At 37.1% G+C, this 20,358-nt stretch overlaps 2 protein-coding genes across 15 annotated transcripts; both read right to left on the bottom strand.

The window, feature by feature from the left end:
* Positions 1-1,372: 1,372 nt before the first annotated feature.
* Positions 1,373-12,004, bottom strand: LOC136276881 (receptor-interacting serine/threonine-protein kinase 1-like). 8 transcript variants are annotated; one of them, XM_066164062.1, is made up of 5 exons: positions 11,837-12,004; positions 5,153-5,226; positions 4,142-4,206; positions 3,116-3,208; positions 1,373-2,275 (listed from the first exon to the last, which is right to left on the bottom strand). In XM_066164062.1, exons 3-5 carry the CDS (start codon positions 4,158-4,160, stop codon positions 1,995-1,997), a joined length of 393 nt encoding a protein of 130 aa, XP_066020159.1. In that variant the 5' UTR covers positions 4,161-4,206; positions 5,153-5,226; positions 11,837-12,004; the 3' UTR covers positions 1,373-1,994. The 8 variants fall into 8 exon arrangements, with proteins under 8 accessions (XP_066020159.1, XP_066020162.1, XP_066020160.1 ...); XM_066164065.1 differs by having other exon boundaries at positions 5,153-5,223; XM_066164063.1 differs by lacking the exon at positions 11,837-12,004 and adding an exon at positions 8,520-8,658.
* A 297-nt stretch (positions 12,005-12,301) lies between these two features.
* Positions 12,302-19,001, bottom strand: LOC131776990 (death domain-containing ATP nucleosidase). 7 transcript variants are annotated; one of them, XM_066164448.1, is made up of 8 exons: positions 18,862-18,899; positions 18,428-18,485; positions 17,831-17,904; positions 16,827-16,919; positions 15,619-16,395; positions 14,750-14,935; positions 13,851-13,940; positions 12,302-13,222 (listed from the first exon to the last, which is right to left on the bottom strand). In XM_066164448.1, exons 5-8 carry the CDS (start codon positions 16,307-16,309, stop codon positions 12,948-12,950), a joined length of 1,242 nt encoding a protein of 413 aa, XP_066020545.1. In that variant the 5' UTR covers positions 16,310-16,395; positions 16,827-16,919; positions 17,831-17,904; positions 18,428-18,485; positions 18,862-18,899; the 3' UTR covers positions 12,302-12,947. The 7 variants fall into 7 exon arrangements, with proteins under 7 accessions (XP_066020545.1, XP_066020544.1, XP_066020549.1 ...); XM_066164447.1 differs by lacking the exons at positions 17,831-17,904; positions 18,428-18,485 and having other exon boundaries at positions 18,862-18,945; XM_066164452.1 differs by lacking the exons at positions 17,831-17,904; positions 18,428-18,485 and having other exon boundaries at positions 18,838-18,883.
* Positions 19,002-20,358: the final 1,357 nt, after the last annotated feature.

Below are 20,358 nucleotides of genomic sequence, written 5' to 3'. Positions count from 1 at the left end.
TATTCGCAGCAGTAGTTAAGTCAAGTCTCCCTTTCAAAGCAAATTTTTCCCGTCAGATCCCAAAGGGTTATCCAGGGATGACACAGGGTATCATATAAGACAAAGTAAGTCGCGTTTGAAACCTCTTTCCTTATCCAGCAACATTTATATGCCTTTTCACTATATTCTTCATTGTCTTTGTGAAACACGACCAGTCTTAGTTGCACAGTCAAGTTTTAGACGTCGCCCAAATGGCTTTCACTGTTTAGCGATGTTATACGACATTTTCTCTTATTCTTCGTTACTAAGCTTGGCATTCTTGACTGAATATTAAGAATATTAAGTAATAAAATTTTTAAAGGAACTGTGAGTCGTACTCTTGTTACGTAATGGATATATGATTGGTTAGCGTCTATCCTCCTCTCAGAGAAGTATTCCTAGATCTGTTTAGAAAAATGCAATGTATTACATCTTACACGATTCTTTCGCGTTGGCTAGACGGTCCAGTTTTTCGGCCCGGACAAATATCACTGATTTGTTTGTTTTGTTCAGCTTTACCGACTTGTTTATGTTTTGCTCGAGAACGTCAAAACTTACACAGTGTAAAAAGAAACGTACGCGACGTTTTGAGGTAGTTTTTCGCTGAGTTTTATGACGAACGAAGTTCAGACGGGCGTACAGTCGAACAGGCGGAAGGAGAGACAGACAGACGGTCGTAAAGACAAACACGCAGCCAGACAAGAAGGTAGATCAAGACACAACGGCTGGCAGTCAAGCAGACAGACATCTGCCAGCAGTCAGAGACAGATTGGCTCTAAGGGAATTAGAAAGAGAGACATAGGAACAGGAAAGCAGGAAAATAAAGTCAGACAAGCAGAGGCAGTCGTATGGGAAGATAGGCAAACAACAGACATTTAAAAGTCCATCTTGGTGAAAGTTTTCTTTTGGTGTCCATGGTATCGATAACTTCTGGACGCTCTATAGCAGGGCTCAGGGCTCCCTGTTGGTGTCAGCCATTGTTTTTAATTGCTTACATGTGAGTCACAACAAGAAGTTTCACGCTGAACGGACTGTAGCATGATTTCAGCGGAGAAGAAACATCTCTTATCAATGTTTGGTCAATCCACTGTCTTTTCACGTTATCGTGGTTCTAAAGCAATACTCCCTCACTTGACAACAGAATGGTGGATTACAATTTTTCGCTAATTTTTTGTTTCTAAATTATTTTTTCAGGGATTACGTCATTGCTTGGAAAAGTTCGGTGGTGAATTTTTTTCTATTTAATGGGAAAAACTTGTCGTAGTAAGGGCGAACTGTTGGGGGCAAGCTTTTAATGAGATTAAACCCCTATAAACCAGAAAGAGTCACAGAATTTCAGCGTGAGCAAAAGAAATTATATCTCTGATCTTTATTGCCCTTCCACAACTGACAACCAACTTCTACAAACCTAATGCTAAGGCAGTTATACATTTATGCACATCCACCAAAGGAAACTGTAACTCTATGAAAGATCATGTTGTTACCCCCTAAACACAAACAGTGTCTAGCATCTAATTGCTCCTAACAGCATTACTTCTGAATCAACAATTACATTCACGAGAATAAAGGAAATGATCAGAAACCTAGAGAGGTTATTCTAGCTAAACCAATTCTCCCTGTCAGTTCCATAGGAAATGCACAGAGAATCGTAAGGAGAATATGTATTCTAATGTTGAAGTGTGAAGGGTTGATCAAGATACTTCAGGGTGGGAATGTAATCAGCATTTTGTAAACATTTGATTGAGTTCCAACCTCTTGATGTTCTTTGGCCAGCGGTTCTTTAGTGAAAAATAGCAGTAAATATATATTCTCTAAAACTACGTTTTCCCTATCTTCAAGGACAAGGAAAATGAACCCCTAACTTAGCGCAAAAGTGCGTTGATGCTTTATGGAGTACTCGGACAGAAATATTAAGTGATATAGAAATGACTCAATCTTTTAAAGTGGAGTATTAAGGACAGGCAATTTTTACAATCTCATTCGCAACAAAACTGTTCAGCAAGAAGTGCGCATTGCACCTTTTTGTCGCACAAGGCATCGCACAAAACTTTATAAGTGGCTTTGAAGCCTTCCCTTTGTTTCCAAGCCATTAACATTTTAAAAGCCTTCTTTTTCAGCCCTCTATAATCTTGATCAAAGCAAGTTATTGCGGCTTGGTTGAATCCCAGGCGTCCTCCTAATTCCTCCCATTTTCCTCCAAGTTCCAGAGAGAGATCTTCTAACTCGTCATTTGATGGTACGCCAGCCTTGACCGGAGCTGAGAAAAGGTGATTCACTTCTTAGACTATTATTACTTGATTAGACTTCTTAATCAAACGTTATTTTTCGCTTTTGTTTCATTTTTAATCGTGTATATTGTATGAATTAGTCTTACTTTTACAGTATTCATCAGCAAATGATCGAAGTTGTTCACGAATATATCTGCCTGAGGTAGACGCCTCAAAACTAGAATAAAGCCATCAACTCGTTTCACAGTTTAGACAACTTCTTTCTGTGGAGTAAGTATAGTGTTCGTGATTCTATCAAAAACAATTTTTTCATGAATTAAAACTCCTGTAGAAATTCCCTGCCTTCAATTAACATTGATGATAGTTCTTTTAACAAGCTCTATTTTCCGTCACAATATAGTCACGATTTAACTTCATTACCTCCTTGTAATGGTGTAGTCAAAACAATATTAGCTCTTTGACATACAAACGCACAAATCCATGCTGGTGGACAAGCGAAAGGTGATTCACGTTTTTAGTATCATTCGATACTGAAACATTGGCCTTGAGGACTGTCAGGGTTTAAAGGGATTTGAAATAGGGGTGAAACGACTTTCCTTTCCCTCCCTCCATCCATCGCAAACCTCCATCTCCTCTCAGTTTACCCTTTCCTCTCTTCCTCCTTCCTTCTCTTTATTCCTCTCTTCCTTCTCGCTAGCCGGCATCACTTGTATTTTATACTCTGGTTAAATAAATGTGCTCTTTAGCCATGATATTTGGTAATATGGGCTACAAGCGCAAAGTATTCGACAAATCTTGAAACTAATTTTTCCCTTGCTACTTAACAACATTTTCTTACAGCATTGTACTTAAAAACTAAACATTATTACCTGCTGTCGATCTGTTTCTTTCAGGGTCTGAACTGGAAGGAGAGGACGACCGTCGTCTCTTTCGAGGAGAATCATCTGCAGTATCCGAATTGTCTGTATAAAATGACCAGAAATCGTATCTGCAGTTAAACATATTGCATTTCGTATTTCATTGGATAATTAAGAGGCTCAAAAATACCACTTTCAGTCATCCCCTTAACTAGAATAGATCAAAAAAGCACCAAAGTATGGGTTCGTTGTCGGAGAAGAGTTAAACGGCATCTTTTATGCGTGAAACAACGGACCAAAACCGTCTTTGTTCCAATAGGTTGGCTCCTGCACAAGCGGCCAATGCGTACTGTGTATGATTGCACATTCATTTGCACAGAGGTTATCCTATTCAAGTCAATCATTCTTAGGGTTTAGTAAGCAACCGGTCATTGTTTATCGCAAGGGAGGATTCCCTTGGTTTAGATTCGCTCTGTAGTTGATAGGTATAGATTATAAGCATTATAACCTATAATGATTATTAGCATTATAATCCTTTATAATGGTGGGGTCAATTTTTTTTACGGCGAAGAAGTCCTGGGAAGGCAGAGAGCTCCTTAATGTAAACACGTAGTGTTCACTCAGCATGGATTTGTGTTGTTGTTTATTAAAGAGCTAATATTGTTTTGACTACTTCATTATATGGTAGTAATGAAGTAAAATCGCAATTATAGTACGAGCAATCTCATTAGAATTATCATCAATGTTAATTGAGGGCAGGAATTTTCTAGACGAGTTCGTAGAATAAACTTCTTGAAATAATTTATTGTAAGTTTAAGGTGTCCACATGATGCAGATATATTTGTGAACAATCTCGATCACTTACAATTGACAAGTGTAAAAATTGGAATAATTAATACAATATACAAGATTTAAAATGCAACGAAAATAAAAACAGCATTCGACCAAGAAAACTAAACGTGAGATTCCAGCTCACTATCCATCTGGCATAAAGCCTTAAAAATCAAATGGGAAAAACTGGTGTATAAACGCCATTACCTTTGAAAGAGTAATTCATTATTAAAGCCAAGTGATTATTTTCGGATAACTGTTGATCCTTTCGTCTTTATATAAAAAAAAAAAATATTCTCATCAGCAACTGAAAGTCATTTAATTCTCTCATTGACAGCAAATGTTGTTCGCCAGATCCGTACGAGCTATGAAGGGATGACACAGGGCCATATAAAAGACAGCATAGGTTGCTTTTTTATCCTCTCCTTTTTTCCAGTAAAGCAACATTTGATATGGCTTTTCAGTGAATTCTTTATGGTTTTCGTCTAACGCTTCCAGCACTGGTTCCTTAATATCTAACTGTCTTCCAAGTGATCTCAAGCCCACACCGATGTTTTTCGAAATTATCTCTAATTCTTTGTCACTGGGCGTGACTGAATATTGAAAAAGTACAGTTAGTGTTTTAAGATGTTTCGTACGTAATAGATGGATCATTAAATAGCATCAGTCCTACTCTCAGAGAAGTATTCCTAGGTCTCTCTGGAGGAATACAATGCATCACTTCGGACTTATTCTTTCAAAGCTGTTATGATTCTCTTAAACTGATAATCTCTGGCTGGACATTCTAGCTTTTTGGTTCGGCCAAATATCATCAAACATATGAGAACTATTCTGTTTTACCGACCTGTTTATGTTTTGCTTGAGAAAGACAAAACTTAAACGATAAAAATAATAATAATAAAGTAAAAAATAAATAAAAACAGAAAAAACAAAACAGTTGCGACGTTTTGTAGTAGTTTTCCTCTAAGTTTTATGGCAAACACCATGAAGGAGGGTGAACGGTCGGACAGACAGATAGATGGGCAAACTGTCTTACAAGGGATTGCACAGACAAACAAGACTAAAGCTAGCAATCAACGAAGCAGATATCCAGAGAGGAATTGTCTAGAAGAGAAGTAGAAAGAATAACATGGAAGCAGGAAAGCAGATAAAGAGACAGTCGTACAGGAAGATTGACAAATAACAGACATTAAAAAGTCCAGATCGGCGAGGGCTTACCTATGGCTGCCATGGTACTGATGCTGATGTCAGCCTAACAACTGCAGGTTCACTTGCACTGAAGGCGCTTGCTTCTAAGCAAAATAATTCAACAATTTAGAAAATGCAACTTAACTGGATTTTTATAGTGGTTACGTTTTCCATATGTAAATGTAAAATGGAAGGACATAACCCTTATTGTACAGACCTACTACCTAAAGTTTCACTATAGCATTGAAAAAATTAACATGTGACTTTTCTTACCAAGAAAAATTATTGAGTGAGTGGCAACAGATGAAAAAATATTTTGTCACTAAATTATGTAATATATGTAAAGCAGAGATTTAAGTATAGCTTTATCATGTCTTACATGTAAGTGTATGCTATGAGCAATATTTTGGCAAGAAAAAAAATTAGGTGGTGCCCGATGCATGTATATTTCACATCAAAGGAACAAATTTTTTTTTGTTATTTGGACAGCAACTATTGTACTTTACTTTTGAAAAATTTTACCTATAATTTGTTCTGTTAACATCTACTGGATAAAAAAGGTGTGTGTATATTTATATTTATTTAAAAACGAGTGTATATATAGATGTATGTCTCTATTTGTCAGTCCATTTCATCCAATGTGAAATCACTACTGATCCTTGTAAACTGATTGGCTCTCATTGGAGCAATTTATTCACTAATCTCATCCTTTTTTACACTTAATCATATCTTTGTCCCAGCCTATGAACAAGCTTTCCTAAAATACAGCAACCAATTGTTTGTTTAAAGAAATTAATCAAATTACAGGAAAATGAAAAAACAACTTTTGCAACTTTCTACAAACAAGCTCCCTGCAGGATCAACAAAACATTTGTACAGACTAAAAAATCCTATATCTGAGAAATTGAATTTTGTGATTTCAAAATTGATGTAATGAAGGGGTAAGTGAACTTTGTGTTGTGCAATTTTAGTCTGAAATCTTACTTGTGATTTTAAATCAAACCTGCGCTGCGCTCTTGTTTGACTTTGAAATTACGCAAGTAATTTATAATGGTAATTGAACTGAGTGGAGTGCAATTTGGGCTGAAATCATACGTGTGATTTCAAAATCGAACAAGCGCATAGCGCGAGTTCGATTTGAAATCACAAGTATGATTTCAGACCAAAATTGCACGGCACAAGGTTCAATTACCACTTTGTTACATCCATTCTGAAATCGCCCAAATACAGGACTTGGTCAGTTCAAATATTTTATTGATGCAGTACTAAGCTAGTTTGAAATTAAATTCATCCATTTATTGGGGGAAAAAAACAAGAGTTTTGGAAACAAAGGTTGCAAAATTTGCCACATGATACTCTTTGTCTTTCATTTTCCTGCAATTAGATTGGTTACTTAATACAAGCCTTGAAATCTTATTGGTTATTTTGTATTCAGTGTAGCCTCCTCATTGGCTGGGAAAATGATGCGATTTAAAGCAAAAAATGATGCGATTCATGAATAAATCGCACCAATTAGAGCCAATCAGATTACAGGGACCACCAGTGATTTCAAAATGGGCGTAATTAAAGACCAAATTGTACTCCACTCAGTTCAATTACCATTATATAAATATATACCCTCTAAATATACATAAGAATCCATTTAAATACATGGTACAGAGATGAAATGACTCAAGTGAGGCCATTTTACATCATATCATAACCATTTTAGTTTTTTTCTGGGGCTGTTTTACATAGTTCTTCAAAATAGCTCTTACCAAGAGCATCATTTCGGTCCTTATGATGCCCATTTAGCCATTTATTCACATTGTTTTGTAACAGTATGGTTCAAGAAAGCGAGGTTATAGTATGTAGTTTATTATATGGTACTCGGGCCAAACTTGTTTATTTTGAGGCGGCTTTCGTGAACAAAAATGCAGACTAAGTAAGAACCAATCACAACGTTTGGATTTACCTCAAGGCTATCTTGCCACTCAACAAGTTGAGTCGCAAGATGATAAAGCTGAAGGGATGATACTTAATTTACAGTAAATGTTATGATAACCGTGAATAACTATTCAAATCCATACTGCTAGACGACGAGACAAATTTTTGGTCAACCTAAATCTAAGGTCAACTAAATTTGTTGCCATTATGTTTCCCCTAAGCTGCATGAAATATAAACAAATACTAATGTGACTCAAAATCCTCTCAGAAAAGAGACCAGAACTACGACAACTATGGCAAGGTTACATTTTCAATTATACCTCGAAGCCCTAGGGAGTAAGTAAGACTTAATTGAGTGTTACCAACACAAATCGCAAGATTAATTTATCTCATTTTCATAGCAGGAACCGAAGAACGATTATACGACTGTACGAAAACTAAAGTTTTGATGTCTACCTCACAAATTCATAATTTTTAAACTCAGAGAGAAATAGCAGATAGTTAAAACAGGAAATTCATTGCGTAAGTCAGAGATCATATATTTAATCTTTCAAGTTTCTTAGAATAGAAGCACAACTGATAAGTCAATTGCCACAGCGTGAGTTTCTATCGCTTACCGTTTAAATCATCCATGTGTTATGCACATTTTAAAAAAAGGGACTAAGTAGTTGTAGGCCACGAAAACAGCCAAAATAGCGCTCTCTCTGTCCCTCTACAACAAAGTTATCAATCAGGAATTGAGTTAAGTCGCCGCTTTGCTTCAGTGCAGATCACATCGAAGGAGTCATGCATAGCGCTTACGCCCAGACTAAAAATTGCTTTCTCTCAACGGAAAATATACAAAAGCGGGCATATCTGAACGGATCTTTTGAGATTCTTAGAGTCGAGGCACGGATAGCTGCATAGTAAATCGATCTGATCCTATATTCTAAAGAAGCTTTTAGTCTCTTTTCCTTTAAAATTCTGCATAACTCTACTGAGCAGTAGCCATCTGTGATCTTGAAGACGTCTTAATGTATTTATTTGCGTCTGGACAAGCATCAGTTATCGCTGTTTCAACTATAGACTTAACTTGACTAAAATAACCGGATCATTGCAACTGAACTGCAATCATTACAGAAGCTCGTCATTTTTAACTCGGTCGGAAGGGAATTATTCGAGGAGATGAAACATCGACTCGAAGGCGTAATGAGAATAACTGACGACAAAGTCATACCGCCGCCAAATGCGTAACTTTGTTCTCACAGTATCCGCTATCCAGTATTAATATCATTCCTGCATATGTCGTTTAAAATTGAAACAAATGGATTGAGGCGTTTTTAATCAACGGCTTTCACTCTTGGATGTTCATCTATGGTAAAGTTAGTCCTCTGAAACTGATAAAACCCGCTTTGTCTATGTTCAAATCACGCCGAAGGAACCGTGCTTTCGTCCGAAACGCCCACAGTCGAATTCATGACTTTTTACTCACCTTCACTTTCTCTTTAAAAGGAAAATGTCTGCACTTGACTCCGTGAACAAGACCGTGAAGACACACGATGTTACTTCGTAGGTAGTTCGTGAATCGACGGAACTACTCGAAAAGTTAACACTTCTCAAACAGTTTCGTTTCAAATGTCTATGAATAATTTATCAGATTCCTTAATTATTCAAGCATAGCTAAGGTCTTCTGACGTATATATATGGCGGCTTCATGTTACTTTCTCCAATGGATTGAAAATGTACATTTATAAACAGATATTGATTTCCATTTGTTTCGTATCATAATGATTCTTTTGCATTCAGGGAATGGAGTTCCGTTTCATAGTCAACATAAATGATTTAAGGTGGAGGTAACGCTTCATAAATAATTTTTTGTGTAACAGCTAAAGGAAAGAAGCACGACAACGAGGCCGGGAGAAGCTTTTCATTTGAGTGCTCTGTGTTGCATATATAAGATAAACTATATTGTTTTCCTTGTTGACTCTGTCAAGATATTTGTGCTTAGCCGTAAAAGGTGACCGGTTTTTTAAACCAGTCAAAACGGCTGCAGTATTATTCCTAAGAAATGACGGTGCTCGTTATGAAGGAACTCTGGGACTTCGAAAGTTTGAGCGCTGGGAAAGTATGACTGCGTTTGATATAACGTGAATGGGGCAGAGATCATCTAAAAACGGTTGTCAAGTCTCATAATCCTTAAAAGTGGAGTAAAAATAAATCTGTAAAATTTCCAAAAGACCGAAAGTGCTTCAAATTAACGGATGTCAAGATCGCCTTAATTCAATTAAATGTAACCTCTCATAAGAATCCTCTCCTTGCCGAGAGGGAAGGAATTTATGGCTAAGATAATAAACAAACAGGTAGACCTGACTGAAAAATTACGTAATATTGTTAAAAAACTCAGTCACGAAGAAGGTATTGTCTTCAAATGGAAAGAAAATCCTTACTAGTGTCGAAGGGCTTGGGGAGAGGAAGAAGCAAGCGGGAGTTGTTCGCGCATGATTCCTCCGCTTCCTTTTTCTTTTCTTATAATGTTTGGTTTTGTTTATTTGCTTTTAATGTTTTCATAACCTATCGCTTATCGTGTGGTACAACGAAAGCAGAGTTTTATTTTCAGCAAGAAGTTAAGTTAGCAGCCGGTCCTTATTTATCGCCGGGGGGGGGGGGGGGAAGGGAAGGTCCCATTGGTTTGGATTCGCTCTTTAGTGTAGCAGAGATAAGCATAGGTTTAAAACAATCACCTCAATTTCTTACGGCTCAAGTCCTGGAAAGGCAGAGAGCTACTTAATGTAAACACGTAGTTTATCATCAATGTTAATTGAAGGCCGGGATTTTCCATTCGTAAAAAAACTTCTTCTTAGAATTACGGACTCTAAACGTACTCCGCAGAAAAAAGTTGGCCAAACTGTGAACGAGTTGATAATTTTGATTTTAAATTTGAGGTGTAAACATGAGGCAAATATATTTGTGAACAATTTCGATCATTAATATTGACAAGAGTAAAACCAGGAATAGTTAATACAATATACACGATATAAAATGCAACGAAAACTTGTTTGATTTTGAAATTACGCAAGTAATTTAAGACCAAATTGCACTCCACTCAGTTCCATTACCATTATATAAATAAAAACCTTCTAAATATACATACGAAGTCATTTAACTGCATGGTACAGATATGAAATGGCTCAAGTGAGGCCATTTTACATCATATCATAACCATTTTAGTTTTTTCAGGGGCTGTTTTACAGTTCATCAAAACAGCTCTTGTCATGAGCATCATTTCAGGTCTTATGATGCCCATTTAGCTATTTATCTACATTGTTTTGTAATATAAGTTTACTTGAATTGGCCACAAAATAGCAGTCAGTTTTCATCCTCTCTAACGAAAGAGGACCAAATTAGACCCAAAAATAGAACTGTATTTCAATCACCGAAACGGCCCTACTTTGGGGGTTAAAACAGACATTTTCCAGTTACAGCGCTATTCTCAATAATCGAGTGCGAGGGCCGTACTTAGGAATATTGAGCCAAGTCAACTAAATTTGTTGCCATATGTTTCCCCTAAGCTGCATGAAATATAAACAAACCGACTAATATGCCTTAAAATCCTCTCAGAAAAAGAGACCGGAACTTCAACAACTATGAAAAGTTATATTTATAATAATAACTTGAAGCCCTAGGGGAAATGCAAGTGTTGACAAAACAAATCGGAAGATTAATTTATCTCATTTTTGTAGCGAGAACCGAAGAACAACTATACGACTGTACGTAAATAAAAGTTTTGATGTCTACCTCACAAATTCATAATCTTTTAACACAGAGCGAGAGAGAGCAGATAGATAAGCTTGCCTATATGAGCAACAGTAAGTCAAAGATCATATATTTGATCTTTCAAGATTCCTAGAATCGAAGCACAACTGATAAATCAATTCCTAAAGCCTGAATTTCTATCGCCTACAGTTCAAATCATCCAAGTGTTATGTACATCTAAAAAAATGGGACTAAGTGGTTGTAAGCGATGAAAACAGCGAGTCCCTCTACGACAAAGTTATCACTCAGGAATTGAGTAAAATCGCCGCTTTAGCTTTATTGCAAATTACATCGAACGAGTAATACTTGGTGCTTCCGCCTTAACTAAAAATAGCTTTCTCTAAACGAAACATAAACAAAAGCGGGCATATCTGAACGGATCTTTTGAGATTCTTAGTCGAAGCACAGATAGCTGCATGGTAAATTGATCTGATCATGTATTCTAAAGAAGATTTTAGTCTCTTTTGCTTTAAAATTCAGAATAACTTAACCAAACAGTTGTAGCCATTTGTTATCTTCACGAAGTCTTTATGTATTTGTTTGCGTCTGGACAAGCATCAGTTTGTTTCTTTTAAGTCTCTGTTTCAACTAGAGACTTAACTTGACTAAAATAACCGGATCAGTATCTTTAAACTGCAATCATTACAAATGATCGTCACTTTAGCTCGGTCGGAGGGGAATCATTCGGGAAGATGAACTATCGTGGGGTAATGAGAATAACCTAAGACAAAGTCATACGGCCATAAGCGTGACTTAATTCTCACAGTATCCACTATTATTTAAATCGTTCCTGTGTCGTGTAAAATTAAAACAAATGGATTGAAGGGTTTTTGTCGAAGACTTTCGCTCTTGGATGTTTATCTATGATAAAGTTAGTCATCTGTTATTGATAAAAACCCGCCTTGTCTCGGTTCAAATCACACCGAAGGAATATGTGCTTGGCGCTTTTGTCTTCCGTAATGTGTACAGTCAAAATATATGACTTTCTTTACCCACCTTCACTTTCTCTTTAAAATGAAAATGTCTGCACTTGACTCTGTGAACAAGACCGTGAAGACAAACGATATTACTTCGTAGGTAGTTTGTGAATCGACGGAACTAATCGAAAAGTTAACACTTCTCAGACAGTTTCGTTTCAGACTTGCAATGTCGTTGAGTAGTTTATCAGACTCCTTAATTATGCAAACATAGCTAAGGTCACTCTGACGTAGATTCATGGCGGTTACATGTTACTTTCTCCAATGGATTAAAGCCGTTAATTTATAAATATATATTAATTTCCTGTTTATTTCGTATCATAATGATTCTTTTGCATTCAGGGAATGACTTACTTTAAATGTTTTCTTAACCTATCGCTTCTCTTGTGGTATGAAAACAGAGTTTTATTTTCGGTCAGAATTTTATTCTATTTTTAGAGCTTATCCTATTCAAGTCAATCATTCTTAGGTTAAGCAGGCAACCGGTCATTGTTTATCGCTTGGGGGGGGGGGGAGGGGGTTCCCTTTGTTTGATTCGCTCTCCTTTAGATAGGCATAGGTTTATCATTATATAGGATGATTATTAGCATTATAATCCTATATAATGGTTGGGTCAATTTTTTACGGCGATGAAGTCCTGGGAAGGCAGAGAGTTTCTAAATGTAAACACGTACGTAGTGTCCACTCAGCATGGATTTGTGTTGTTGTATATTAAAGAGCTAATATTGTTTTGACTACTTCATTACATGGTAGTAATGAAGTGAAATCGCAATTATAGTACAAGCAATCGCTTTAGAATTATCATCAATGTTAATTGAAGGCAGGATTTTTCAGGGGAGTTATAATTTGTAAAAAAAAGCTCCTTGATAGATTAATACAATATATACGATTTAAAATGCAACGAAAATAAAAACAACGTATGACAAGGAAAACTTATCATGAGATTCCAGCTCACCATCCATCTAACTTAAAAATCTAATGGGAAAAACTGGTGTATAAATGCCATTACCTTTGAAAGAGTAACTCATTATTGAAGCCGACAGATTATTTTTGGACAACTGTTGATCGTTTTGTCCTTATTTCAAAAAACCTATTTGCATCAGCAACTACTGAAAAGTCATTTAAGTCTCTCATTGACAGCATATTTCGTTCGCCAAATCCTTACGGGTTACCAAGTCATGACATAGGGCGTCATGTAAGACAAGATAGGTTGCTTTTTCACCCTCTCTTCTTTTCCAGTGAAGCAACATTTGATATGGCTTTTCGGTGAATTCTTTATGGTTTTCGTCAAAAGCGTCCAGTTCTGGTTCCTTAAACTTTAAACGTCTTCCAAGTGGCTTCCAGTCTACGCCGATGTTTCTCGAAATTGTCTCTAATTCTTCGTCACCGGGCTTGCCATTCTTGACTGAATATTGAAAAAGTAAAGTTAATGTTTGTAAGATATTCTTAATAAAGTAATTCTTGTTCTACGTAATAGATGGATGATTGGTTAGCGTCAATCATCCTGTCATGGAGTTATTCCTTGATCTCTTTAGAGGAATACAATGCATCACTTCAGACTAATTGTTTCAAAGCTGTTATGATTCTCTCCAATTGAAAATCTTTGGCTGGAAATTGGAGCTTTTTGGTCCGGCCAAATATCACCAAACATGTAAGAACTATTCTGTTTTACCGATCTGTTTATGTTTTGCTCGAGAAAGACAAAACTTACACAATGAAAAAAGAAGCAAAGCAGTTGCGACGTTTTGTAGTAGTTCTCCTTTAAGTTTTATGGCAAACAACGCACAGGCGGGCGTACGGTCGGACAAACAGACAGGCGGAAGGACAGACAGACAGATGGGCAAACGGTCGTACGGAAGATTGCACAGACAAACAAGATCATAGACAAAGGCTGGCAAGCAACCACGCAGATATCCAGTGCGGGATTGGGAAGTAGAAAAAATAACATGGAAGCAGGAAAGCAGACAAAAAGACAGTCGTTTAAGAAGATAGACAAATAACAGCTTGAAAAGTCCATATCGGCAAAAGTGTACCTTTGTTGTCCATGGCAGTGATAACCTCTGGACGCTCTATACCCGGGCTCCCTGCTGATGCAGGTACACTTGCGCAGAGGTCACTTGATTCTAAACAAAATAATTCAAGAATTTAGAAAGCAAAAACTCAAGCTTCCTTCTTTCCAACAGGAAAATATTTTAATTCACGTAGACTAGACTGGCCCTTCATTAATGAACCATCGGTATTTTCAGTTCACAGGGAAGTAACTCGGGTTTTGATTCAGGTATGTTAAAAAGCCTAATATGTTGACGTATTTTGAAAATTCACTCAATGCATAACATTAATAACTTGCTATACAGAACTTAGATTGAAATAAAACCACAATTAACGTTCTCTTAATATTCATGCAATCTCAGTTACTTTGCCATTATACCATCCCATGCTCAGTGGTTCTCGACAACTTCAATAATTTTACGTCTACCTGCACAGCCAGTTCCTTTGTGGGAGTTTTGAACGAGAACGAGGAGAGGGGATTTAGGAAAGAGAAATAGTGCGTTTTATTCTGAGTTTAGCTGATTCTTTTCCTGGCTAAGCCTATTACAAGCAATTTTACATAATGGATGGTCTCAAATAAGGTAAACCAAGATAATCTTCGTATAAATAAAGGGGGCAAGTTTCTAGAGAAACTTTGGAACTCTAGAGCTCTAGAACAAAAATATTTATCTCTTAATCGTAACTCCTAATCCTCACAGTATCAATGGTAACTTCAGAAACTCTTTAAGGTTGCCAATTTATAATATAAATTGAGTTAATGAACCAAAATATCTTGTAAGATGATCATAATCATATATGAGGTTGATTATGGTCACACAATTTATAAATCTATGAGGATATGAGAACCAATCATTTGGTTTCAAGAAAAAGAGAGTGACGTCACCTTTATAATGTGGCCAGCTTTGGAAAACAACGGAACCATACAACATATTTTCCACAACTGAGGCTGCCATTACACTTGCAAAGGTCTTCCATTCATCGGTAATTCCTCCAGTGCCATCTGCATAGCCTGATATTCCCTTAACGACAACCCATTCCATTTTCAAGTCATACGCCGCAACATAAACCCCTAAAGAGAGAAAAACATTACTCCATATAACTAGTTGAAACTAAAGGCTTTTTGTGTGGCTGCGTTAAAGAGGATTTCCTTCTTCTTATATACATCACCGTGAGAATTGACATTGGATTTGAAAACATTTGAAATGTAACAAAGCAGTTAACTCCTAGATACTCAATCAGTTGTCCAAAAAATAAATGGTTAAACTTCGAGACTGGTTCCTTTCTCCATTTCCTTTCGTCTGCAATCCCCGGTTTCCAAACGGAGTTGGACCCCTCCTGGAGTTGGGCCTCCGGCCCATGTCCACTAGGGTATATGAACCCCACTCTCGCAGATTCGGACTATCCTTTAAAAAATTTACAATTTTTTTTCCCTCTATCATGAATTTATCATTTTATAATTAGGTCAAATTTTTGTCAACGCTTCTTTTATTGTGGACACAAAATTCCTAAATAATTACATGAGTGACAAACGCATTTTTTTCATGTAATCTTTTCAATCTTTTCCATATCCACTAGTGGGTATATGCTCGGGAGGGGGAAGATGTGGTCCAAATTTGCAGTGACACCGGCAATCGCTTTGTGTAATGTTTCGATTCACTTCTCGAATGAAAAACTTTGGATCAGTTTCTATCAATACCGCGATCTCTATCCTTGGAGTTAAATATGAAAGCTGTTTTAAAACACAAATCTGACCTTCACCCTCCCTATCAATTGCTTTTGCATCGGGATAAAGACGAATCAGTTCGTTATATCTCTGTTTGTCACAGACAAACTCTGGGCCACTCAGATACTCCGCATCACAATGAACTTCAATTTCTCGTGAGGAAGGGTCGCGCAATGGTGGTTTCCAACCAGCAGCTGCATCCTTGATAAGTTGCAACATGTTTCGACTTACGGGAACACGAGTAGCACCTGTTGATTGGACCTCACCACTCTGGACAATTCGAGAAGCATATTGAGTCATCTTAGAACACACGACTACGTCTCCCAGTCGCGTTTCACAACGCTGCAGCCCACTGCAGCACCCCACAGCGAACACTGCCTTAGGCTTGAGTATAGTAACGGCATTTTTCACGACGATTGTTGACCCACCAGTTGTGTTTGAACCCTCCTGGCATTTCATTAGCGCCACTTTCAAGGGTTCATCTATACCTATTCCCCCAAAATAAACATCACCAAGTGCCAGGGTGTAGCTTTTGAAGGAGTTCTTTAACAACTTATAGCAACTTAAAAACTCGCAGTCCTTAACTGTGAGTAACATAATGTCTATCGGAAGTTTCACATCGCCCCAAGGTGTTCGATCTCTGGGCAGGTTCCTAGGTTTTGGAGGAGTGAAGCCCTCAGCAAGAGACGGTGGTTTGTCTTCAATGCTTCGTGCAGACATGCTGTTCGTATTAGTCTTATTACTTTTGTAACTCTACAGATTCTCTTGTGTCATGGGCTTGAAGGATCCAACAATAGACAACAGCTGAAATAAAAGAAATGTAAAATAAAAATGTAGATAGAAGGTTGTTTACAGTGTCTAAACAGACAAAGAGAGAATTCCTGCAAACTATGCTAAAAGTTCAGACAAATAAATCCTTTAGGGGATATTTATCCAATGCAGTTTGCAGCTACTTAAGTGCACCCCTTTCCCACCCTTACATAATTTATAATAAATGAATCTTTTCCAAAAGTTTTGAGTGAAAAAAAAAAAGGTGCAAAGAGCTGATTTCTCAGAGTAGATGTGGCCTCTAAAAACTTTTAAAATGGAGCTTAACAGTTCTCCCAGTTGCCCTTGCACCCACCCTCCCAGCCAAGTACTGATGTCTCCCAACTAAGATTTAACAAATGCAACCCAACTAGTGTGGAAATATATTTCAGTTGGCCACCAAAGATTATGATGAATAAATAACTTAGCTTTTTATGATTATAGCTACATGCATGAGGCAGAAGATAAAATCTGGAATATACTATCCAAATAGTACATCACACAAGCAATTGAGCTGGTCACTCTGCAATAGAGAAAAAGATGGCACAATGCTTGCAAACTCTGGGTAAATCAACCATTTTGATGCAGGCAAATAGTTTTGAAATACCTGGAAGGTGTTGTGTAAGTCATTTCAAAAATGCCTTTGGAATGCATTGTAGGTGGTTGTCCTCACAATAGATGGGCCCATGAGATCCTTACCCAGAGTGGCATCTTTACCCAGAGTTCCAAGTGCGTTATTCTATCTTTTTCTGTATTATGCATTGGATAGTCAGTCCATGACTGACACTCTAATTACATGAAATCAGTAGGTCAAACAGTGAATCACTTACTCAATTAATCAGTCAGCTTATTACTTAATCTATCAATTACAAATAGGACTTATGCTGAATCAAAACCCCAGAATTCTACTATCTATGGTGAGGCCACAAAATTCATAAAGTTCAGGTGAATTATGAAATCCTTATGCAAATACCAGTACCTATACCATTGCCAATATATCTAAATGTATCAATCAAAATTTCACTTGACTAATTTGAAGTCTTGGAGTCTAAAACAGAATTGTAGCAAGCATCTGTCTTTAAAAAAAAAAAAAAAAAAAAAAAACTATGGTTGTCAGATTTGTGGCATTGACAAAATTACCCGAGCAAGTATTCATTGAGAAATAAAGAGAAGCTCTCAATTATCATATTTAAATTATATTCATAACTTGGCAAATTGTGTGATTAAATTCAATAGAACAAAGCTTGCTTCTTATTCCGACAGTGCACCAGGGCACTATGTTTTCCCATCTCTCATTAAGTATGCAGAGCATTATGATTGGTCAATTTAGCAGGTAATGTACCACTGCACAGCCCACTAAAGTTAAAGTTTTGTTTGAATGGAAATCTTCCTCCTCTAATTTGAACCCAGTGATATAATAATTATCTTTCTAACCTTATTTCCTAGTCAATACTGTAAGTTATGGGACCTTGTTTTTTCCACTCAGATTTGGCCCACATACTTCAAGCCTATGCAATAATTTGGAGCAGAAAAAAACTTGGTCCAATTAATTTATAATGCAGACTTAAAACTTGTTTACTTTTTTAGTAAGAGGTATGTACACATTGAAGTATGATGGAGGAGAGTTCTGATCTCAAAACATTTTATCCTCCTTGCTGATAATATAACAAGTTGTGTTTAATATCATGAAATTGTCTGGAGATCACGCGAGAAGCTACAATTGCTCTTAGAGGGGAAAACACACAATCAGATCTTGGGAGTTTTAGGGTTCAGTGTTTACCACCGAGTTAGAGCAGCATTTTACGTTAAGACACATTACACATTTTAGAGTGAACAACAATTATGTGTAGAAAATGTTACTCGCTTTGTAAGGGGCGCAGGATAAAATTACCATCTACGGCCAGCTCGAGAATTACAGTTCGCGGTCCGATGTTTCTATAAACCAGTGTACAACATATCAGATCCCTTTGATAAATGTGAAATAAGTTCTGAATATTGCTAGCAACAACAATGCAGAAAATTGTAGACTACCTGTGTCATGTCATCTTACTGAAAGTATCTTGCCACTTCGTGTAAAAATGTGTACACACTGCAACTCACAAAACCTTAATGTTGCGATTAACTTTATAAATTAAACCGGAAGTAGAAGTTGATCGCTTGGGGAAGAGTGAATCTTCATTTGCAGTTGGAACGCGAAGATTGAAGTGGGGGTACAATAAGCAGATCCTGTGCTATTAGTTAGAATAGTTATAAACACTGAAAAGATGATGGAAGAAATAGAAATCATGCTTATTCTAATTTACAAAATCTATAATGATCGATTTTGCCCTCTGTCAACATTTATATGTAAAGGGTTGGCGTATACGTTTGGCACTAATATTTAATTCAAACAATCACATCGATTGCTGGGGAGATTACGAAGATCATAAAACCACACGTACCAGTCGACATGGCAGATAACATACCTCCGATTCCAAATTGTTGATAATCAAACCGCCAAATCTTGGCATCTACATGGACGCTTTGTCTCGTAACCAAACTGGTTTACTTGGAAACGAGGCTGCAATAATAAATACGTGGATGGGACCGTTAGGACTAGCGGAACTGGACAGCGGCACAAGTAGATTTGACGACGTATTGTAATGGATTTAGGATATGAAAAGATTCTACAAGGTCCTAAAATCTAAAATTCTGGCATATCTTAAGTTTGAATGATGACGCGAGAACACTGTGTCAAGGAAGAAGAAAAAGTTAATTAAACAGGTGTGACAGCCTCTGGATCAGGTCTATATTGCGAAAGAACCAAAATGTTACTTTGGAAAACTACAAACTTAAATTACGTATAGGTGAAATAACCTGTATGAAGTGTGAGATAAAAGAAAACCATATACATCACGAAAGAGTAAATGGCGCAGGTCTCAATATGTGCAAAGTGAAGCCGCTGAAAATGACGTTTACTTTCTGATGGCGCGCTATGTCGATTGCTAGGCACTGAAAGCAAGCCCCTTGAAATCAATGCTGTAACTCGAAAGCAAAATACGGAATTCGAGAGCTTCCTTGCAATGCAGATTTGTAGGGTTAAAAGGTCGCTTTAAGCAAGATGAATGACTAAAAGCTACAACACTGTATGATCGAATCAGTTGAGAACTGAAGACATAAATTTCAGCGAAAGGCATCGCTTCCTGTTCCGAAGATCCGACACAAAACGCGAACTATATGGTGGTTAAATTTTACTGGTTTTACAGGCGCCAGGCTGTAATCACGCTTTATCAAAGGAAATGTTTTCGTTCCGAGTCATTAATTCAAATAATATCGCATTACTCAGGGAGTAATCAGTGCAAGTGATTTTCAAGCTGAGGTATTTCTTTGGCTTTTGACCAATTTGCATACTTTCCGCGTGTAGCAAATGATCGCCTCTAGAGTGAACTGGGAGTTATATGTTCTTTTCTTTGCGTTTCGCTTTCTCTTCGATGTTTTTTTCCCTTCTAGACCTTCTAGCAACGATTTTCCGAATATTTAGAACTCCTAAGGAGAAGAGGCCACGAGTAGCACCAATCCAGATGGACGCCTTTTTTGTTTTGTTTTATTGAACTTTACATGACAAACTTTATTTACGAATGCCTCTTGAAGAGCACTTCCTTTATCACGTTTTCTAAATATTTAGTATAAATGTCTCGGCAGAGAGGACAATTTATTTTCTACAAATGGCCTTTGGCATAAAGATGTACGCATCATTACCCTTTTTTTTAAGCTTGATATCGGAGGAAAGCAGCCAGCCAGAACAAAAGAAGTTGTTTGCTAACTTTATGATTGTAGTATCTCAGCTTTGAGAGGCATCTGAGATGTCATGGCCTTGTTTACATGTTTGGCTCCGTTTGAATTCTTAATTTTCTATCTCAGGAGCTCGAGTTATCTTAACATCTTTGTACGGAAGACGTTGTTAAGGGCCGGAAACGACATTC

Source organism: Pocillopora verrucosa, chromosome 3, assembly GCF_036669915.1.
Source record: "Pocillopora verrucosa isolate sample1 chromosome 3, ASM3666991v2, whole genome shotgun sequence".
Classification (NCBI taxonomy): Eukaryota; Metazoa; Cnidaria; class Anthozoa; order Scleractinia; family Pocilloporidae; genus Pocillopora; species Pocillopora verrucosa.
This window is presented reverse-complemented; position numbering and strand designations above follow the sequence as displayed.

Coding starts and splice junctions, on each gene's coding strand:
- LOC131776990 (XM_066164451.1), bottom strand. CDS start 16,309: ATGTCTGCACGAAGCATTGAAGACAAACCACCGTCTCTTGCTGAGGGC. Junction 13,941..14,749: donor AAGCTGGCCACATTATAAAG/GTGACGTCACTC, acceptor TATTTTGTTTAG/AATCAAGTGACCTCTGCGCA. Junction 13,223..13,850: donor CACTGCCATGGACAACAAAG/GTACACTTTTGC, acceptor TTCAATATTCAG/TCAAGAATGGCAAGCCCGGT.
- LOC136276881 (XM_066164062.1), bottom strand. Junction 2,276..3,115: donor AAGAAACAGATCGACAGCAG/GTAATAATGTTT, acceptor ACCTTTTCTCAG/CTCCGGTCAAGGCTGGCGTA.